Here is a 21,657-nt window from a genome sequence, read left to right as displayed (position 1 = left end):
TTTAGCAGTTTCAAACAAGCAAGCAAATTCTGATTTCTAGTAGTTCTTACAGATATGCTGAATTTAAACTTAAGAGATTATGGTTAATCAGTTTTGCTATTTGGGACATTGAGCAGAAACATCACACGAATGGGTGAAAACCACACCTGCTTAAGTGCATAAATCTACTTTCCGTTTAAATCTGGCTGATCCCGTAAGTTTCTTCAGAAAAGCGCGATTATAAACAACTATATATCTCGCAAATGACATTAATCTGCTTAGCTCTTTTAACCAGATGAACTTCCTTGAGTTCACTTATCATTTATGAAATTACCTCAATTTTGACCAAAATATTACTTACACTGTTATGGTTTTCAGCCATTCATATCAACAAACTTATGACGCAAATAGTTGATTGACTGAGTTTTTACTTTCCCTCCTGCGTCAACAATGAGTCTATATAGGACGAAACTTACAATCTAAAGTGGGATCTGAACTATTGTCCTATATTCTCCCATCGGAAATCGACCCCGAGACCTGGTGCATTAAAGGACACTGCTAGCCACTAGACCAGAGAAAAAGAGTCATGACATAAATGGAAATATGAATCCAAGAAGAGTTAACAGCTAAACAGCGATTTTTCTCTGGCAGTAGCAAGAAAAAAACATGAAATAGATTGATCAATTTAACTTACTAGTCATATTTCAAATTGCACATCGATATTGGGAGAAATGAAGTTACAGAAAGTATGTTCACTATGAAGGTACGTCCAATATAGATTCCATATTGACTTAGTGAGTTTCTTCCTTTTTCAAAACGGATTGCGCTTGTGAATCATATCTGTCAGGACATTTAGAAAATCTACACTTTATTTTTTAGTTTAACATACTTTTTTATTATGTGCCGAGGCTAAGCGTAACGGTGATGATGATGGTGGAATAAAGAAAGTGGAAGGAAACGGGAGAACTCCGAGCACATGGTGTTTGCCCACCACAAAGTTCACTTGGCACGGAATGTGATGAAACCAGCGACCTTATGCACCAGAGGTGAGCGCTCTATGACTAAACCACCACAGCCTTATCTACATATCCTGTTTGAAACAAAATAGTTACAAGTACTAATAATGATTCGAATATTTGAATTTCAATTTCTAAGCTTATAGAAGGATGGTTAACTTCAATTTGACAGTAGATGATGATACTGGTATATCATTAGTCAAAAAAGTACTGCAATATCCTTTCATTGATTGTTTACTAACATCAGAACAAATTGAAGTCATATACACATTCCTCATCTTGTTACTTTGAAGCTTAAAAAGAAAAATATTACCAGAGACATACTTTGTTTGGCTAGCTGTTCAACAACATTCAGAACGACAAGAATACCTGTCTTCCTTATCATTTGTAGCTACCTTTAAATTTGTAAGTTTATATTATTGTACGTAATAAACACATCATTCAAATTATGAAACGTACTCACAAAATGTTTTAATACATTTTTTTTTTATTTCTTCTTATTAATTTCAGCATACTAAAAGATGTTAGCTACGCGTACAGCTTAATATGGGATCATATATACATAAGTTGCCACCGGGTATCAAATTCATGTTTCTTGTGCCAAAGGCACGCATCCTAGCTAAATATAAGGAAAAAGCTCATAGAAGGATGGTTTTCGTTCTGAAGAAAGGAAGAATCAAATAAATCAAATCAGGGTGGAAAAAATCATAATTTTTTAAAAATAATTTTTGTTGATTTTTTTAAAATTTAAATCAAATCTTTCTCCACGTATAATAAGGTCGCGAACTGAACAAAAAAGATTACGAATTAATATTAAATATTAATTATGCCATTTAAGTGAAAATATTGGGGTTCAATTTTGAATTAATCCCCAATCGTAAACCTATTTCAATCCCAAGAAATGTTTCTTAAGCATTAAGGAAAAAATACAGCAACGTTTATCATCATGACACTTTTTTTTTCACAAAAGTTACTGATATTTGGCAGGGGCATATTAAAAAAAAAAAATCGGAACTAGCTTGCGGCACTAAATACATGTAAAATACACAAATTTCGAATAAAGGTATAAAATATATTTTAAAAAAATAAGTTTCGGAGGGGGATCGGACCCCTCTATATACGCCACAATTATCTGGGATCAAACAAACAGACGCGCACGTATAAAATAATTTTTGTCTTAAATGTCGATGGTGATTTCCCCATTGGAATAGTTACAAACTATATGTTACGAAGAGAAGACAGCTGGACCCAGTTACCCGTTCGAAACAGGATTTTCCCTAATCATCGTCTGCATGACACTCGTTTCCATACTATGCTGTACTTACATGTGAGTCTCATTGTCAGGGTTGGCAAAAAACCATGGTTTTTATTGAAAAAAAAAAACCCGGTTTTTTGGTTTAAAACTAGTTTTTTTTGGTTTGTTTGTTTGTTTGTTTAAATAATTTGCTCTATGTATTTATATTACATATGGACACAAGTATGTTTGTTTCGCCTTGGTGTTACTATGCAATAACAGAGTTATGCTGGAAGGGGTCACGTAAGCATAAAGCGCAATCCAAACCGCTTCTCGGTTTACATCCAAGAGAAATTGTCCATTTGGACACGAAAGCAGGACTAATTGGCCACAAATGCGATGAGTGCCGATTCACTCACGAAGGACTCCTGATAAAAATATGTTAACGTAGGCCTACTTGTTAATATAATTGTCAAGAGTCATTTCAGAAAGACAAAAAGAGTTACATAAGTAAACACATTACACATAATTATATATAAATCGGGAAACTCCCGCCTTAGGCCACGGAAAATTCTGTTTACTTTAAATATATTTGCATGTAAAATGTTAAGGTCAGCGTATCATAATCAGTACGCTAAATCAGGTATTAAATTACAAATTTAGTATGTAGATATCATTCAATAAAATTAAAACAAAGTTTAATCCAAGCTAATGTTGGAGGTACGTAGGCAGTCGATAAATTTTACCAATTTCTATCAATATATTTAAGCAACCTTGGCTTCATAAAACAACAGGCACTCAGGCAAGCATAAATATACAATTTAGTTTCGTTTCGTATGTTTAGGCTTAACATCCTTATGAAATACCGAGGTTATCAAGGAGAAGATTCACGCTTAAAGTGACACCCGAACCGCTACTTGGTGTACACTTGAAAGAAGGGTTGTGGTTCGAGCGAGAATTGAACACGGGACGCTTTAATTAAAAGGTGTAAAGGAGATAAAACTAATGTAGATGGTTTGATATGTGGAAACGCCACCATGAAGTTCACACGAATTAAAACATATTTTCTTTTCTTTCTTCACTTTTTTTTTTTTTTGTTTAAACCAGTTGTTTTTTTTTAAAAAAAACCAGCTGGTTTAAACCAGCCAACCTTGCTCATTGTATTAATAATAATAATTAAAATATTACAATTAATAATATTATTATCTTTCACACTCGAAATAACAGAACAGATACGGGATTTCACTTATTTTCACTTTAAATTAATTTATTTCGCAATTTAATTTAAATCAACTATATTTATTTAAAAATTCAAATGATTTAATCAATCCACCCTGACCAAAAACAGGACAGATTCTTATGCATTGTTTCACAGAAGGTAACAGCTCGTCAGCTGCTCAAATTAATAAGCAAAAATAATAAATAAATAAAAATATAAAAATAAATTAATAAAATTAGAAAATCTAATAAATACTTTCCAGACTGTAATTAAAACCTACAACGATTATTCAAGACTTTTTTTTTAATTTAAAACTTCTACATGTCGGTACAAGTATATAAGTTTTTAAATTGTAACTGTATAAAATTAACATACACAATTCATGTGTAACTTAACTTACTGTTCAGCAATAGTAGCCAATTTCTCATCGTTTACTGCCCTTCGAATCTCAGCCCGATGCCTTTCCTTCGAAATACTCAAAGCTGATGCAAGATCTTGAAGTAACTTTCTCTTTTCTTTTGTTAGATCACCTTGGGCTCTCAATGCAGATATAGTCGCTCCATATGCTTCAAGTTCTACAAAATACATTTTTAAAAAAGCCTCACTTCTTGTAATAAAGCTTCTAGCTTAAAACTTAAGACAATAAAATTATGATATTTGTTAGTATACACCAGTGGCGTATTCAAGGTGGGCTATCGGACTTAAGCCCCCACCCCGAAATAAATTTGTTACTTTTTCGCATTCACGTACAACACGTACAACAATAACCCTTCTTATCATTTCTAAGAATTTCATTGACTTTTTATTTTCTTCTGCTTTTTGTTCAGAAATAATACAGTATTTGTCAAATTTCATTCCATGTAAGAACTGCGTTCTTTTTTCTTTCTTTCGTCCACTCTACTCTTCTGTTTCTTTTTCTTAGTTGTTGTTACTTTCTTTCGTTTCTTCTATCACATTTTCGACCGCTGTTAATAGTGATTCAAATCGGCGGTCGTCAGTAACACCAAAACTAAGAGGACCTGATACGCGAAACTGGTGTTCTACACCAACTTGCACGGATGTCAACATAACGGAACTTTAGTTATTATAGCAAAGGAATATTTACATTGGTTAATTGTAAAGAAACGTAAACGTTTGAATTAAAATCTAGAAGGGGGAATAACTATCCGAGGAAATTACGTAGGGCAAGAGGATGCTTGCTTTTTCTTCGATGAATAGAATAAAAGGTTAAATTCACTGCCAAATTTTTGTGTGTATCATATCACATAAGATTCACCAGTCTACAATTCTTGACCATTAAAACTTCAATTTATGCATAAATTAAAATATATTTAATTCTCAAACTTAGCTGGGCAATTGCCCCCCCCCCCCCCTTCACTTCCTCGTGTTGTGCATAGCAATCACGAAGTAAAATCTTAAATACGCCACTAGCATAAACTAATTAGTAGTTTAACGTCTCTCTTCAGCATCAGGATCTTTTAAGACATGGATCGCTGTTGAACCGTGGATTTCGAAACATGAAATCAGGGACCACATGAACATGAAGAACAAGTCTTAATTACTGAACTACTTGCACCACAATGAAAAAAGATTCTGACAGTAACAAGTAATAGCATCACGTGTACATCACGTAAAGGAGTCTGGTTTATATGATGTGATATTTCCTCAATTAATATTGAATCAGAAGTTGCAGTAGATTTATACCACTTCTAGCTTCAGTAGAGAAATTAGAGTGGAGATGGAATATATTCTTGGGACGCTTAACTGATTATAGAAATCGCGTTTCTCGGTATCTATTACCATTAGACCAACATATAGTGACTAACATTAAAACCAGAATCGGCTATTTCTACCACTTTCAGTTATCATTTATAGAATATCATCTCTATCAATGAACTAAATTCGTCACTTTTAACGTTCTACATCTGTTCAAAACTCATGATGGGAGTCATCAACTTGTTCTTAAGTTCTTTTTTGGTCTCCTGGACACATACACACGACCATACAGTGTAAACGAAACGACTTTAGAAGATAAAATAGTTAGAAAGATCAATAATGAAAAGCAGTAAAAATCATTTTTTTTTTTAAGTATACACGATCAAGTAATAGAAAGTCCCACAATGAAAAAGGAAAAAGAGTATACTATTATTTTTTTTTCTTTAGGATGGTGTACAACTTACCTAAGCGCCGTAGCACCCTTCTACATTCGTCTCTCGACATATCCAGCAGCATTGGCCACATAATGATAAACTGTTTTTATTTCTATAAAAGATAAAGAATATGTGTTATTAAGCAATACAATTGCCATAGATGAAAAGCACAAAGCATTTGCAACTGAAATCCGTTCATGCAATACAGAGCGAGTACTCATAGACAAATTGATGTAATGTTTTATTGTATCAAGACCAGATGATAATTTCTAATAGTAATCGTTTGCATATGACTTGTTTCTTTCCGAGGATAACCACTGAATCATTTACGGCACCACCTAAAAGAATCAATGAGCAGTTATTGGATTCGGAGTGCGGAAGATCTTAATTAGTGAGTTATTTAAAAAAGTACGACAAAGCACGCATCTCATCACCGTGGACTCGGCCCAAATGCTTCGTTAAGTAAGTAAAGAAACAATAAATAGCCTCGTTCTGGAGAGTTCGATGTGGCTACAACTTGCAACACAAGTTGCTCGTTTGGCGATGCAGGAAGCAGTTCGCACCGATAATATATTCAGTATCCGTAACTCCTATTTAACAAGTTGAGTAGGAAAACTAAATGGTAGAGCGTCCAACTGTAGTACTACGGGTCCCTGGTTTGATCGTAAGTCAAGTGAGTTTGTTGGTGGACAACACTGTGCCCGTGGAATTTCCCGGAGTTTTTCCGTTTCCTCCACATCCTTATTAATTATTTCAAAATCATTCACTTTAATTATCACTCGTCTCCTTTAAACTAAATGGCATAGTCGAGGAACGCTGAACTCGTTTAATTGTAAGTAGACTAGTTAGATAATAATTTCAGTAGTAACTTGTATAGTATATAAGCTCCTATTCGTATAACGTACAGATTTTATTTTTTAATCTATGAAACGATTGTTCCTATGTCCGAACCCTCAGCGCTACCAGTCTGGTTTCTCCCTATAGCTTCCCCCTCCCCAATACACACACATCTGGCTGAATCACGAAACCAATCCCTCCTGCAAACTGTAGACATGAAACAACAGTTTCTGTGTCAATACTGTAAACCTGTATATACCTACTGAACAGGAACCAGTGAGTTCGCAACTTTCACGTTAGAAAAGAACCGAATGTTGTAACATAACTTAATAATACCAAGTTTATACATACAAACTACACTATCTAACACAAGTATATAGACAGCCACAAAAGCATCGAACGAATGCAAATGGCAGATGAGATTGATGTAGGTTGTGGTGTGAATATGTTGACACCATGGAGTATGGACGTAGTTATGAGGAGCTTATCCAGTTCGCGTAACTGGACATCGAGAGTGTCGTAGACGTGAACCCAATATTAAACCTGTTACGTTTACCACTAGCAACTATTAACAGAAATAGTGCAGTTCAAATGGGTAAAACGAGAAAAAAACGCCACAGCTGAAACGTGCGGTCATCTGAAGTGCGCATCCACCCAAATTTGATACTGATATTGCAGCCGAAGATGACAGATCAATAGGAACACGGTATGCATGAATTTTCTCGGAGTTTCTTTTCCGTTTCATCATATTTTCATAATTCCATCATCATTACCAACCAAATCGTTATCACCGTCTCATCTAACCTCGATGCATAACATGGGTCGTTAAACTCTATAACATTACAAGTATGTATGCTCAAGCTACATGCTACTTAGAAAAATTTGTCAAGAAAAACTAATGGTGCAGAGTTACAAGCTGACGGCTATAAACAATCATTTTACGGTTAAAATTAATGACTGTAAATGGAAGAGGGATATGTAACATATTAATCTGAAAACGTGCTACATCTCTTTACAACGTTAGAAAGAATTTATTTTTTCATGTAGAAAGTTTGTTAATACATGAGAACTGATCTTTCATTCTTGATGCACGTTTAGAGATATAAAAAAATAAAATTACACCATTATTTAATTTCACGCACCTAACACGATGAACCTCAAGACTAGAACAATATTCTGCAAAGCCTTCGTACAATTGTTGGCACTTTTGAAGAAGATGTGTAAATTATTGACTGACATGTGTAAGTTGTCAAATACAGAGTGTGAAAGTGGAATATGGAGTGTCTGAACGATATAAACTTCGAAATACCTCCCTCCACTCCACACACACACAAAGCAGAGAGAGAGAGCGAAAGTAAATTAAAGAATGAAATAGAACTTCCAAACATTGGAAAAGCGAACCATCTTGATAGTGAAGGTATAACAACAGTAGCCTTCCTTCTGAATTGAAAATGGAATCTTTCACTTTTACGTACCACGATTATGTATTTTGCGTTCCAAAGATTAACAAGCTTAAGAACTTTTTAGATAAGTCAATATTTTTGGTCTAAAAACATTTCAGGTTAACTTTATAATATCTAGTCCAGTTGGTGTCCTAAGGTAGACACGAAAATTTGAATCGATGTTTGCAGAAAGAACCTGAATTTTTCCGATTCTCTAGGCATATTTGCAACTTTGTGTATAGATAGGGTAAGTGCAGAAGGTGTAAATGCAACATTGAACAACTGGTTAACTGCAAGAAAAGTCTGCAGTCCGGGATTTAAATAGTCTTTCTTTAACATCACAAAGCAATAAAAAATTAATTAAGTTTCTTCTGCAATTAAACTCAATTAACTTTAACGAAATAGCTCCAAACTTACCTTTGCTAAACGGCCCTACTTATCCCTATCTTACTCTACTCCACCCTTTAAATGGTTCCTACTTATCGGCCGAAGCGTGTATTGTAAATTTTACCCAACGATTTAAATCCACACTTAAAAAGATGATTTTTGGATGAGTGTAAAGTCATATGTACAATAAACATAACAAAATAATTATAAATGAAGAAAATTAAAGTGATGTAAAGTAGGTCCAAAGATATAGAATCCAACAGAACAAAACTAAACTAACCTAACCTAACTGAAATTAACTTCATCTAGGTTAACCTAGCCTACATTACCATACCATGCAGATTCTACTCTGTGGCACAAAGGCTGAAAATAATTTTGTGGCAATTGTTATAATCCCAGTAGTAAGAAAGACAGAAAACAACGTGCCCTGCGGGGCTCTAACCCGCCTTCACTCGCTAAGGCTCGCTCGGCAATACTGTATAAGATAAATGCATAAACATTAATACAGAACGAAACCTACCACCTACTAATCTACATGGGGGACCAGTAATCTAGAACCTTCCCTAAATCTGTACACTAATGGGGCTAACAAATCTGAAGTAGCAAATAAAGGAAGGATTATGCTCGAGGTAATAATACAATCTCTTCCCTACGAACTACAATCTGTATTTCTATTATCCTTCTCATGCCGACAGCTTGTCAATCTGCACTGTACTAACGATATAATCAATATATGATCACCGGGTTTCCGGCTGGAGCTATGTGGTTCGGATTCCTTTAATCAGTAGGTCCACGTCTCATATAGCCTCGCTGCTGAACGGGACGTTAAACTCATAATCAACTCAACTCAATGTATGATCACAGTAAATGTTTAAATGCATCAAGTGAAACATGTTAACTAAATTTCCTACTAGTTCTACGTTGAACTTGTTACAGAAAAAAAATGTACTTTTTAAGTGTTTTTACATATAGCCAATTTATATCCTGAAAAAGTGTGATTACTAAAAACCCTTTAAATAATAAATAACAATTTCTTATTAATTTACCTTTATCGCTCAAAATGCAACACTTTGCGCATCTCGATTGTGACTTGTTAGTAAAACTAAACCGATTCTCGCTCTCATTGTTTCATGCACCAGGAAAACATCCAATGAGCAATCCAATCGGTTAAAATGGCAATAGGGCACGCAAGCAAATATTTTACAATATTTGTCCTCTTTTTTTATCTCTTGTACATATATGCTCCAGGAGTGAAATATACATTATAATGAGAATTCTCCAATAATGACGTAAGAGAAGAAAAAAGTAAATTCACAATTTATATGAGAAAAAAAAGACAATCAGAGTATTGATAAAAGACCTATTTCTCAAAGCTATTAGTCTTATAATACTAGCGTAAAACCTTTTTAAAATAAGATATTTTTACAATTGTATATATAACAAATTAGAGTTATAGTCATTAGTATTTAGAGATATTTTCTACTGAACCAACTTCTGGGGAGGGCTGGGTTGTCATACTGCTACTGCAAAATTTTGCGTTGCGTTGACGCAAAGCAATTCGGAAAAAGGACAAAATATAAGATTGATGTATGGATTAGTGCTTCGAAATTTTGTGACATTTGCGGTTTTCGGTTTTTGAGAAACTGAAAACCTCAAATGTGGTTTGCAAAACCGAACCGCAAATACGGTTTTTAAAACCGAAACTGCAAATGAGGTTTTCGAAACCGAAACCGCGAAAGCTCTTTTCGAAAGCGAAAGCCACCCGAAACCGTGTTTGCTGTTTTATAAGTGAAACCATGTTTCTCCATTTCAAAGCAAAAACAATGTTTGCTGTTTTAATTACTCCTTTTAACAATTGTGAAAGCATCTATCAATCGAGACAATTGTATTGATTTATATTTGTGTTTTAACTTTTTCTATTTGCTCCAAGACTATTATGGTAATATGTGCAGCACTGTGCTAAAGGGATAGTTCGTTGGTTGTACAAATCACAGGGCTAAATAGAAAATAAGGTATGTCCCTATTTAAGATTACTACACATTCAACTCATGAAATTCAATTTCAAATCTCATCCACTTAGATTGAGATATTTTATACCTGTATTAATCAGTATCTTATAAACTTATAGTTGGAATCTAAACGAAGAAATTATATCAAATGCCTAAATTGACTATAATGCCGGTACCAGATGTCCATGAACAGAATGAGGCTCCCGTGATAAATATAGTTTATGACGATAGCAGTGCACTACAGTCCGCAAATTCAACAAATCTGTTAAAATACAATACACGTTGCATCGCATGCCTGGAGTTCCATCGCGTGCTTCAAATTTTTACGTCCCTGTAACTTTGTTTTTGTTTATTAGAAATACCTCATATCCTGATCGTATATTCCACACTAACATGATACAGATGTCCATTGCCCCATTCGTTTCACTTGCGTAGTTACTGTTGTAGAGGCCTTTAAAATTAGTATGTTTTTGGATATTTGTGATGCTGTAGCATCCTTAGTTTGCAACACTGAACAATAAGTGCGGTATTGTTTGTTTTCGTTTTGTATGTAGATTTGAAATTTGTAATAACCTGACGTAGTGCTATTTGAGAAAATATAACTTTATACTGGGTTGGCAACACTGTTAGTCTGGTAGTATTAGCTAGTATGTCAAACCTCGTCCCGCTTCTGATATTTAAAGGGTGCAAAATTTCAGCATTTTCTTGTATATTAGTTTAAAAGTTAGTAGAGCGTAACAAGATAAATGGATCACCCTGTATATACAGTGGAGCGTCGATTATCCGAATGTCGGTCAACCGAACGACCGCTTATCCGAACTGTGTACTCGCTCGCACCTGTTACTCTCCCACCCTACCGTCCATCATCCCCCTCACTCCCAAACCAAGTTTCCCACAGTAGTCGCCGCACTGAGCCACCGCTGGCCAAATCATGCTGTCTCTAGCGTAGGTGTAGTAAAGGGGGTCCAAGAAGACATCACATTACAGGACTTGACTAGAGACATAGAATCGGAAAAAGAAATCATATCAGTAAGACGAATCCATCGTACATTACCTGATGGTACCAAAAAACGAACTCAAACGTTAGTAATTACTTTTGGTTCACAAACCTTACCACTAGATATTGCCTTATATTACCAAAAATTACCGGTCGAGTCTTACATCCCGGCAATCAGACAATGCACACAATGTTGGCGGTATGGACATTTAACCTCCCAATGTAAGGATAAACAAATTAAATGTAGAAAATGTCTTGAAGCACATAATAGGGAGCATTGCTCAAACTTACCTAGATGTCTACATTGTCTACAACCACATGAGGCTAATGCACAAAATTGTGCGGAACGGTTGAGACAAAAACAAATCATGAACCTTATAGCATCAAAAAATATATCATATAACGAAGCTTCTGAACAACTTCCAAAATCAACGTTTCGACCAATACCATATAGTACTGCTGTGTTATCCAAAATAAATCCATCTTTTGTTGGTACACCTCTTCTAATCAACAATACACAATCTATACCTTCATCCTCATGCCAGGATAACACGGAAACAACCTTACCTTCCGCAACATTAGAAACAAATAACCTAGATGGTCCCCCAGGGAAAAAAAGAAAAGAAGCCTATCCTAACATAAACTCAAAACGACCTCAAATACAAACGACTAAAAAACCATACAGTAACTTATTCAAAAGCAACATGGAATTGGTTAGAGATACCTCCTATTCCACTAACATCAATAGTAACAGGATAAACAAGCCAACAAACCACTTCTCAAACAAACAACAAGATAAAATGCATGCAACATTACAATTGGAAAACACTCGATTATTTGATTCTCAGCCTGATGATTATAATCAATCAACAAAATCTAATACTTTATATAAATCTCAACAAATTTCTATGAAAAAAAAAACAAATAGCAGCTATACAACAAATACTACAACTTTCACTTGGCATTGATTCCCCAAATGACATAGTTAATTCGATCATGAAACAAATTTCCCAAATTTTTGATTAACCGATATGGATATAACAGATTCTAATGTATTCACGGTTCTTCAATGGAATATGCAAAGTTTTCGGGGGAAATGGTATGCTTTAAAATTTCTTCTATATCTTTTCCAACCTCAAATTATACTACTACAAGAAACTTGGTCCAAATCAGAATATCCTATAAACATACCTGATTATAATATTATTGAACAAGTAAGAGCTGATGGATATGGGGGGATAGCTGTGGGGATACACAAAAGTCTCTCATACAAAAATATTCCTATTTCTCTCCCCCATATACACTATGCAACCTAAATTTTAGCTATTGAACTCCCAAATTATAAAATAGTAAATATATACAGTCCTCCCGATAAAATATTAAACGCACAAAACTGGCAAACTTTATTTACTTCTACTACTAATTTTGACTTAATTGGAGCAGATGCAAATTCTAAATCTAAATTGTGGGGTAATATTAGAACTAATACTGCGGGATCAGAACTAAATTCGGCACTAAAAAACTCAAATTATTTAATTCTAAATGATGGAACCCCGACTAGACTCACAAAGGAAAACCCTTCAGCACCGGATGTAACTATAATTAAAAAAGACAAATATTTACATTCTGATTGGATAGTATTTTATGACACCTTTGGAAGTGATCACTATCCCATTATTACCACAATCACAAATAACAAAAAATTATCATTACCAGTCACCAACAATAGAACATTTTGTACAATTTACTCACCTCCCCTTTCAACTAAAATAAATTGGCAACAATATACCAATGAAACTGATAAAGTCATCCCAGAGGGAAAAAATACAGATATAGAACGTTTGATGTCACAAATTTTGCATGCTTCGGATGTTTCACAAATAAACAGCCAAAAACCACAAACAAAGTCCAAGAAAAAGTACATATATAAATCACCACTCCCGGCTTGGTGGAATCTAACCTGCCAAAAATGGGTTAACAAACGTACAAATGCTTTAGGTGCATTTAGAAGATCTAATTCAAAAACAGATTTTCTGTATTATAGAAAGATAAACGCTGAGACAAAAAAATCTTAAATACAGAAAAACGTCAATATTGGAAAGAATTTTGTAATAGCCTAAATTTTCGTACTTCATCTTCTCATGTTTGGCGTTTTTTCCGGAATAGGAAACCTCTTGATTCCATATCTTCATACGGTACATTGAAGAATGTAGATAAATGGGGACCTCTATTTCATACAAAATTAACTCCTCCATATACTAACAATTCCCGGAAGGTCATAAGGTCATAATCCAATATATTACTGGAAAGGAACCAACTAAACTCGAGGATCCTTTTACATTAGATGAATTTAATCATGTATTAGGAAATTTGAAGAAAAAATCTACACCAGGTCTAGACAAAATACGGTACACACTTAATACACTTATCTCATAAAGGAAAAAGTCGTCTGTGTGATATTTTTAATTATATTTGGAACACGTCTAATATATCTAATATTTGGAAAAATTATGCCATTGTCCCGATAAAAAAACCTCAAAAGCCTATAGGCTCTGCAGATAGTTATCGTCCCATCGCATTAGCGTCATGCGTTCAAAAAGTATTTGAACAGCTACTTTTAAACAGATTAACTTGATTCATTGAACACAATCAACTATTTCCCAAAACGATATGTGGATTTAGAAAAAAACTTATCAACATTAGATGCACTTGGAAATTTAATAATAGATATTTGGTCTGCCTTCCAAGCGCGTCAATATCTAATATTATTATCAATAGATTTTTCGGCTGCATATGATTCTATTATACTTGAAAATTTAGTTTTTTACATGAATAAATTCAACATCCCCCAAAAATTTATTCGTATAGTCCATAATCTCCTCATAAACAGAAGAATTTACATAAAAATTGGAAATTATATTAGTACACCCAGAGAAACCTCACGGGGAATCCCTCAGGGCAGTAAATTAAGCCCCACGCTATTTAATATATACATTCTAGATTTAATTAATGCTCTAAGTCAAGAAACACACCTCCAATTCAATATCTTTGCAGATGACCTGATTATTTTCGTCAAAACACATGACATCCAATCAGGTCTACAACACCTGCAAAAGGGACTTAAAATTTTAACTAACTGGAGTGATCAAAATGGTCTTTCGATAAATTGGCAGAAATCCAGTCTCATTAATTGTACACGAAAAAAAACATAATCCTCCCATTCATCTTCAATTAAAAGATACTATTATTAAACAAACACATCATATCAAATATTTAGGTTTACATTTACATGAAAAGCTAAAATGGCAACTTCATATAGAACATCTTAACAATGAGGCCTCAAAATTCTTTAAACTATTTATTGGCCTAAATTCCAAAAAATGGGGTGCCCACCCATCAATTTTGTACACAATTTATAAACAGTGTTTAGAAACGAAATTAATGTATGGTTCGATTTTTTTATCCCCCATACCACAAGATAATATTAACTTGTTAACTGACATTCAGTATAAAGGTCTTAAATTAATTTTCTCACAACCAAGTTTCTGCCCAAAAAATGCATTACTAGAAGAAGCCAACACCATCCCAATAGATTTACAAATAAGGCAACAAGCCTATAAGTTTGTTCTTTCACGACTTGCAGTAACAGGATTACCGATCATAGAAAAGCTACAACAGATGGTAAATGATAATGAATCAAAAAACTTACCATATTATAAAAGGCTCCCGTGGATTTATGAGGCCTATATGAATTTAAGACATCTACAAGATCAAATATCAAAAGTACCGTTATTACCCTGCTTCTGTGTTTCATACAACACTGTCTCATCAAGAACAGCGCCCATAATCCCGTGGTATCCTACCAAATTATCGCATGATCTTTCATCCAAGATAGTACCAGCAATTTGGCAAGTATACATTGACAGACTTCCAGCAAATACTATGATAATCTGTACTGACGGTTCAAAAACTCAAAACATGGTGGGTGCAGCTATTTACATACCACAAGAACAAAAAACTATAAAATATAAACTTCCGGCATACACATCTATTTATGAAGCAGAAACATTTGCTATCAGGCAAGCCTTACTTTATGTAAAATCGAACCGATTTAATAAAGCTTGTATTTGCTCTGATGCTCTTAGTGTTTTGCACAGCTTATCCTCCATACATTGGAATAAACAATCAACTTGGCTTCAATTACAAATTAAAAGTATCATGCTCTCCCTCAACTCTCATGGAGTAGAAATTCAATTTATATACACGAAAGCTCATAACAACATAATTTTTAATGAACTAACTGATACAGCATCCAAACTAGCAGCTCGAGACGGCTTATCTGCAAATATAAAACTCCCATACCACAATTTTATGCCTATTATCAAAGAAAAATTTAAAATATACTTAGATCAATATAGACAAAAAATCAGGATGGGGCCCGGTATATATTATTGGAACATTACAGATACACAAATTACTAAACCGTGGGATCAAATTAAACACTGGAAACGCTCAGAAATAATAAATCTTTATAAGCTTCGGCTACATACGGAACTAACCCCAGCTCAATTATATAAAATCAATAAAAAAGACACCCCTGGATGTTGGTGTGGGAATGAAAAGGGCGATATAGATCATATTATCTTTAACTGCTCTTCCACCAATAAATATAGAAACATTCTAATTGATGTAATCACGAAATATCAAGGAATTGGCCCACATAAGATTCAAAATCTTTTGTCATCAAATAATGCAAAAATCAATAAAGCTATAATATCTTTCTTATAAATTAATAATGTCAATATATAAAAAAAATGATTGAAAAGATTGGAAACTACAATAAAAACATGTAAATTTAATCTTTATGTACATTGTACTTGGTGTAAATTTCAATCCGGTGGAAAAAATAAAAGTAATCATTTTGCAATATATACATATATGCATAAAATATAATACCTTAACCACAAATCTATGGTGACAATCCTATAATTAGGTATAACAATATAATGTAATTATTTCACCGGATACTTAACAAGTGTGGAAATTTTGATCAACTTAATGGAAGCAACTATCTAGTGTTGTTGGCGAGACGGATTTAGCATCTGCGCCAGTATAAAACACCTCTTTGGAGGTGAACTTCAAGACTTCAAGATAAGTTAAGGTGTTAGGAGCTGAGCAATTTATGATAAGATGACGGAATAAGTTATCCTCAATTTAAGAGAGAGTTTAGTGCTTGTAGAAGTGTTATTGGTAATAATAAACGTGCGATATAATCAAAGATTGAATTGTAATTAGAGATATATAATTTAATAATTGTCCATTGTACAAGTTAAGTCTAACCAGCACTATAGTTGAATTTTCATCATTATCAACGGACAAAAGTGTACGAATATTTTGAACAGCTTCGCTAACGACGGGAGCTGGTGACAAATGAAGCGCATGGACACATTCGCCCGACTACAGTCACACCAGTGATTATCGCACGTGTTGAGCAAATGATTCTTGAGAACCGGCGAGTAACAGTGCGGGATATTGCTGCCAAGATGAATCATATACTCATTGAATGTCAATTCAGCCAAGTCTTTCCTTAAGCTTTGCCATGGTGGCTCGTGGTAGTGTTCACCTCTGATGCGTGTGGGCCCTGGTTCGATCCCAGCTCGTGGTAAGTGGGGTTTGTGGTGAACAAACACCGTGTGCGTGGGTTTTCTCGGGGTTCTCGGGTTTCCTTCCAGTTCCTTCATTTCACCGTTTCATTCATTTCTCATCATCACCGTCTCCCTTAGCCTTGGTGTATAATCGTTGGACGTTTAACTAAATATTTCATTTCATTTCCTTAAGTTCTCTCTTACGAGATTACTCTGTATAAAGACACAACAATCAGAAGCTCCTAATGACACCAGTCAACCCGCAACTCACAATTTGTTGTTGAAGAGACCAAATACTTTCATTTATTTGGATGAGGCGCTGTCATCTGTAGAGCCATAGCTACGGTTAAGGGGGCGAGCGTGGCGGTTGCCACGGGCGCTGGTAGGAAGGTGGCGACAAAGGAGCAAGAAGAAAGAAAAAGTGTTGGAAAAAGTTAACGACGTGGCGCCCCGTAAAAGAATTGGCGCGCTATTAAATTTATATTGTTGTCAATTTACAAAGAAATACATTTGTTAAAAATTTTCTTGCTCGCTCTGCTCACGGAGTCACAACAAGTTTTTACTTATTGCTCAAAGAAAGTTATTATATACGATTTGTTAATGACTATGTGACACACAAGGTGTTGAGTAATGACATAGTGTGCGCAAAAGCCGTTTCAAAATCGGAAACGATCAAAGTCTGAAATACGTGTTCAGCGTTGTGATGGTGATGAGTTTGCTTAGTTAATCACGTTTTTCTACCCAATCGAACTAATCACGATGGTGAGAGTGAAGGTTTAAAAAATAAGAGGAGTGAAGAGACACACGGAAGCTGCTGTTTGCGAGGGAATATTAAAAATGAAGGTAAACAATCGGAATAGCATATTCAAATAGGGGTTAAAAGGGTCAAAGCTTAACCCAACGAATTTCGTCTTTTTCAAAGTCTCAGTACTACCAGTGATTGTTTAATTCCATTGACATGAAATGCTTCCAATTTAAAGGAATTTATTGGGATCATTTCTCCATGAACTAGTTGTATCGCCAGGATATGTTTTCTGTGCATATGTATCAGTTGTTTTCTGTTTTATCTATCTACATACAGACATAATATAGACCTTCTGAATTTCCGTTGTATATCACAAAATATTTTTTACCGTGAAAGAACTAACTCTATGGGCTATGGAACCCAATGGTTCATAAAACCTCTTCAATCACTTTTGTCCTTACCCAGCTGAATCCAGTTACTACTTTGTATCTCTATTCTGCGAGATTCATCTTAATTTTGTCCTCCCATCTGCGTCTAGGTCTTCCTAATGGACGTTTTCCGATTGGATTTCCGACCTGCCCACCTGAGCCTCCTAGATTTGATGACTCTAACAATGTTTGGTAAAGGGTGTAAACTATGCAGTTCCTTGTTATGAAGTCTCCACCATTCCTGATTGCCGTTCCTCTCGGGTCCGAATACTCGTCTCGGAAATTTATTCTCAAATGCTTTCAATTTGCGTTCTTCACTTAAAATAAGCGACTATGTTTTGCAACAATACAGAACAACAGGCATGATTATCGTTCTATATATTTTGAGCTTCAAACTCCTCGACAGAATTCGTGACGACAAAATATTTTGAACTGAATAATAACGAATCTTGCTTTCAGCCGACATTTAATTTCTTCGATCATATGATTTTGGTCTGTTAATACTGATCCTAAATACTTGAAAGTATCCATTTATCGAAAATGTTATTGGATACTTTGACGCATCCGTAATTTGCAGTATTACAATCCCAGTGATCTTCCATGTATTTAGTTTCTGTCTATTGTTCTTCTATCACATACCAGATTTACATCATCAGCATATACCACAACCTGGTGAATACTATTCAGCTCTAGGCCCTGGTTGCTTTGATTTTCCTTATCCAGAACAAAGTTGAATAATAATGTCGACAACGTATCTCCTTGTTTCAGGGCATTCTCGACAAGGAAGCTCGTGGACAAAAATTTTCCTACTCGGACTTTACTTTGGGATTCGTTGAAATACATCTTAATTAATCTAACTAGCTTTTCGGTACTCCAAGTTCTGCAAGAATATTGTATATTTATCTGCTGAGAGAGTCGTAAGCCTTTCGGCGTATTGTATTACCATTTCTTTCGGTGTATTTTTCAAATGGTAAATATCTGGTCCATAGTTGGTTGATTTCGTCTAAATCCACACTGATAATCTCCAATAATTTCATCCGTGTATGGGATCAATCTTGCTAATAGTATATTTAAGAGGATTTTATAAGATGTTGACACAAGTCAAATGCCTCGATAATTATTACAATCCACTTTGTCAACTTTGTTGTGAAATGGAACAATGATTGATTCTTTCCACGCTTGTGCCAAATCTTCCTTATTCCAGATAAGGAGAATGAGTTTGTGTAATTTTTCACAAGTTTCTCCTCTAGCTAAAATTAACTCAGCCCGAATTTCGTCTACACCCAGAAATTTGTATTTCTTTCTTTATAGCAATTTCTACTTCTGGTCGGCTAGGCTCTGAAATTTATGGTTCTGTTGTGCATTTCCCTTTTCCCACGAAGATTAGTTTTGGTTGCGTGTTAAGCAAATCGTCAAATATATTAGGACTGTTTTTTCAAAACTCGATAGAGTGAATTTTGAGAAACGGGGGTATATATGGGATAGGTATGCTAGTTATGCTATCAATCGAGCTGTGAAGTCAGAACTGGCAAATCTCGAAATGTTCCATGTTTATAGAATAATAAATCATGAGCATTTTGTTAGAACTCGATAGAGATTATGTACAGTAATAATAAAAATTCAATGCCAGTAAAAAGATGATTTGTGCTTTATCGAGTTTTCAAAAAACGTTCCTCACATATTTCCATCTATTCAAGATGCTCCCTGTATCAGTAAGAATTCTTCCGTCGTCTGTCTTTAATATATGCGCGCTATACCCTTCCTTAAATTCGTTGATGCCCTTGAACATGTCTCGATTTTTTACTTCATTAATTTATACTTTACTTCAGCTTCAAGTTAATTAATTTCAGCTTTAAAAAATCGCGTTTCTCTCTTCTAAACATTTTGGAAGTTTCACGTTTGATATCAACGAAATTTAGTGTAGTTGTATGGTTCAGATTTTATAGCCAACTCAGTTTCGCCTATTTTCCCTTGTCTGTTAGTTTGGTGCATTCCGGGTCGAACCATGATTTGTTCCTACACAGTGGCGAAGGGTGATAGTTTCAAGAGGGTAGGCCCAATGTTAATAATAATGATGATAATACCTGCATTACTTATATCATCTTTTATATTAATTCGAAATGTCAGTTTTTCTTATCATTAATATGTATATTATTTTCTTCTTGAAAGTTGTGTCCTTGGCTAATATGTTTCGGAGTTCATTATTGTAGCGACTGAAGCTAATGCACTAAGTCTATCGTTACTCATTACATTTCTCCGGAATGTTTTAATTTTCTTCAGCGCACCCATGCGCTTATCTCACATGGTGTTGTAGTAAGTGCAATACTTAAGCACACATGTAACAAGCGAAGACATCCTGGGTATACTTCTTTCAGGCAATTTGATGAGATGTATTGAAGTAAATTAGTAGGTCTAAAATACTGATTTTCGTAGTAAAAGATGTTTGTCAGTTCATTCCGCAATTGATTACCGTCGAAAGTGGGACACAGTTTTAAAATATTCTCTAGTTATCTTTTCCTAAGAAAATCACTATTGTAATCCTGAAACTGTTTACAGTCAAGTACGAGGGCTGTCTAAAAAGTATCCAACCTTTGGCCATAAAAATAGTTGCGAATACCTGACAGATTTGGGACCCTAATCCCCTTCAAAGTAGGCCCCTTGTGCTTCCACACATTTAGCCCACCGATCCTTCCACTGCTGGAAACACCGCTGGAAGTCTTCTTTTGGAATGTTGTTCAGCTCAGTCGTCGTGTTCCGCATTATGTCTTCTCTACTCTCAAAACGGGATCCCTTCAGAGGCGTCTTCAATTTTGGTAACAACCAGAAGTCACAAGGAGCCAGGTCTGGAGAGTAGGGAGGTTTGCGAACGGTTGTAATTCCATGTTTGGCTAAGAACGTGTGGATCAATTGGGATGAATGTGCTGGGGCGTTGTCATGATGGACGTGCCAGTTCTTCGCTGTCCACATGTCTGGTCTTTTGCGCCGGACTGCGTCACGGAGTCGCCTAAGAACATCTTGATAGTACTCCTTTGTCACTGTTTGTCCTTCCGGTGCGTACTCGTGATGCACAATTCCACGAGCATCGAAGAAAACAGTCAGCAACACCTTGATTTTGCTTCGCACCTGCCGCGCTTTCTTCGGCCTTGGAGAATCGGGATGCTTCCATTGAGACGATTGTTGTTTTGTTTCTGGGTCGTACCCGTACACCCATGACTCATCTCCAGTTATCACGGAATTCAGATACCCAGGATCAGTGTTGGTGGTGTCCAGAAGGTCCTGTGCAACGTCAAAACGGGTGTCTTTTTGTTCCTGAGACAACAACTTGGGTACAAATTTAGCAGCCACTCGTTTCATGTTCAAATCGTCACGCAAAATTGCATGTGCAGAATCTTTACTCACTCCAACATCTTCTGCAATCTCCCGCACTGTCAAACGGCGATCTGCCATCACCAAATTTCGCACCCGCTCAACAACAGCTGCATTCCGAGCAGTTTGGGGCCTGCCGCTACGCTGCTCACTCTCGACTGATGTGCGGCCATCTTTGAATCGGTTGAACCATTGTTTAATTT

The 21,657-nt window shown here is 35.3% G+C and overlaps 1 protein-coding gene across 3 annotated transcripts in view; it reads right to left on the bottom strand.

The window, feature by feature from the left end:
* Positions 1-9,413, bottom strand: part of LOC145692913 (uncharacterized) — a 69,667-nt gene extending 60,254 nt beyond the window's left edge. The window contains exons 1-3 of one of the 3 annotated variants that reach the window (XM_081768467.1): positions 9,311-9,413; positions 5,629-5,710; positions 3,849-4,023 (exon numbers count right to left, since the gene is read on the bottom strand). In XM_081768467.1, coding sequence (XP_081624593.1) covers positions 3,849-4,023; positions 5,629-5,689 — 236 coding nt within the window. In that variant the 5' untranslated portion in view covers positions 5,690-5,710; positions 9,311-9,413. Of the gene's footprint in view, positions 1-3,848; positions 4,024-5,628; positions 5,711-9,213; positions 9,244-9,310 lie in introns of those variants that run through there. The other 2 variants (XM_081768468.1, XM_081768469.1) reach the window with 2 other exon arrangements.
* Between the last annotated feature and the right edge of the window lie 12,244 nt (positions 9,414-21,657).

The sequence above is a fragment of the Thermobia domestica genome, chromosome 8 (genome assembly GCF_964235325.1).
Source record: "Thermobia domestica chromosome 8, izTheDome1.hap1.1, whole genome shotgun sequence".
Classification (NCBI taxonomy): domain Eukaryota; kingdom Metazoa; phylum Arthropoda; class Insecta; order Zygentoma; family Lepismatidae; genus Thermobia; species Thermobia domestica.
This window is presented reverse-complemented; position numbering and strand designations above follow the sequence as displayed.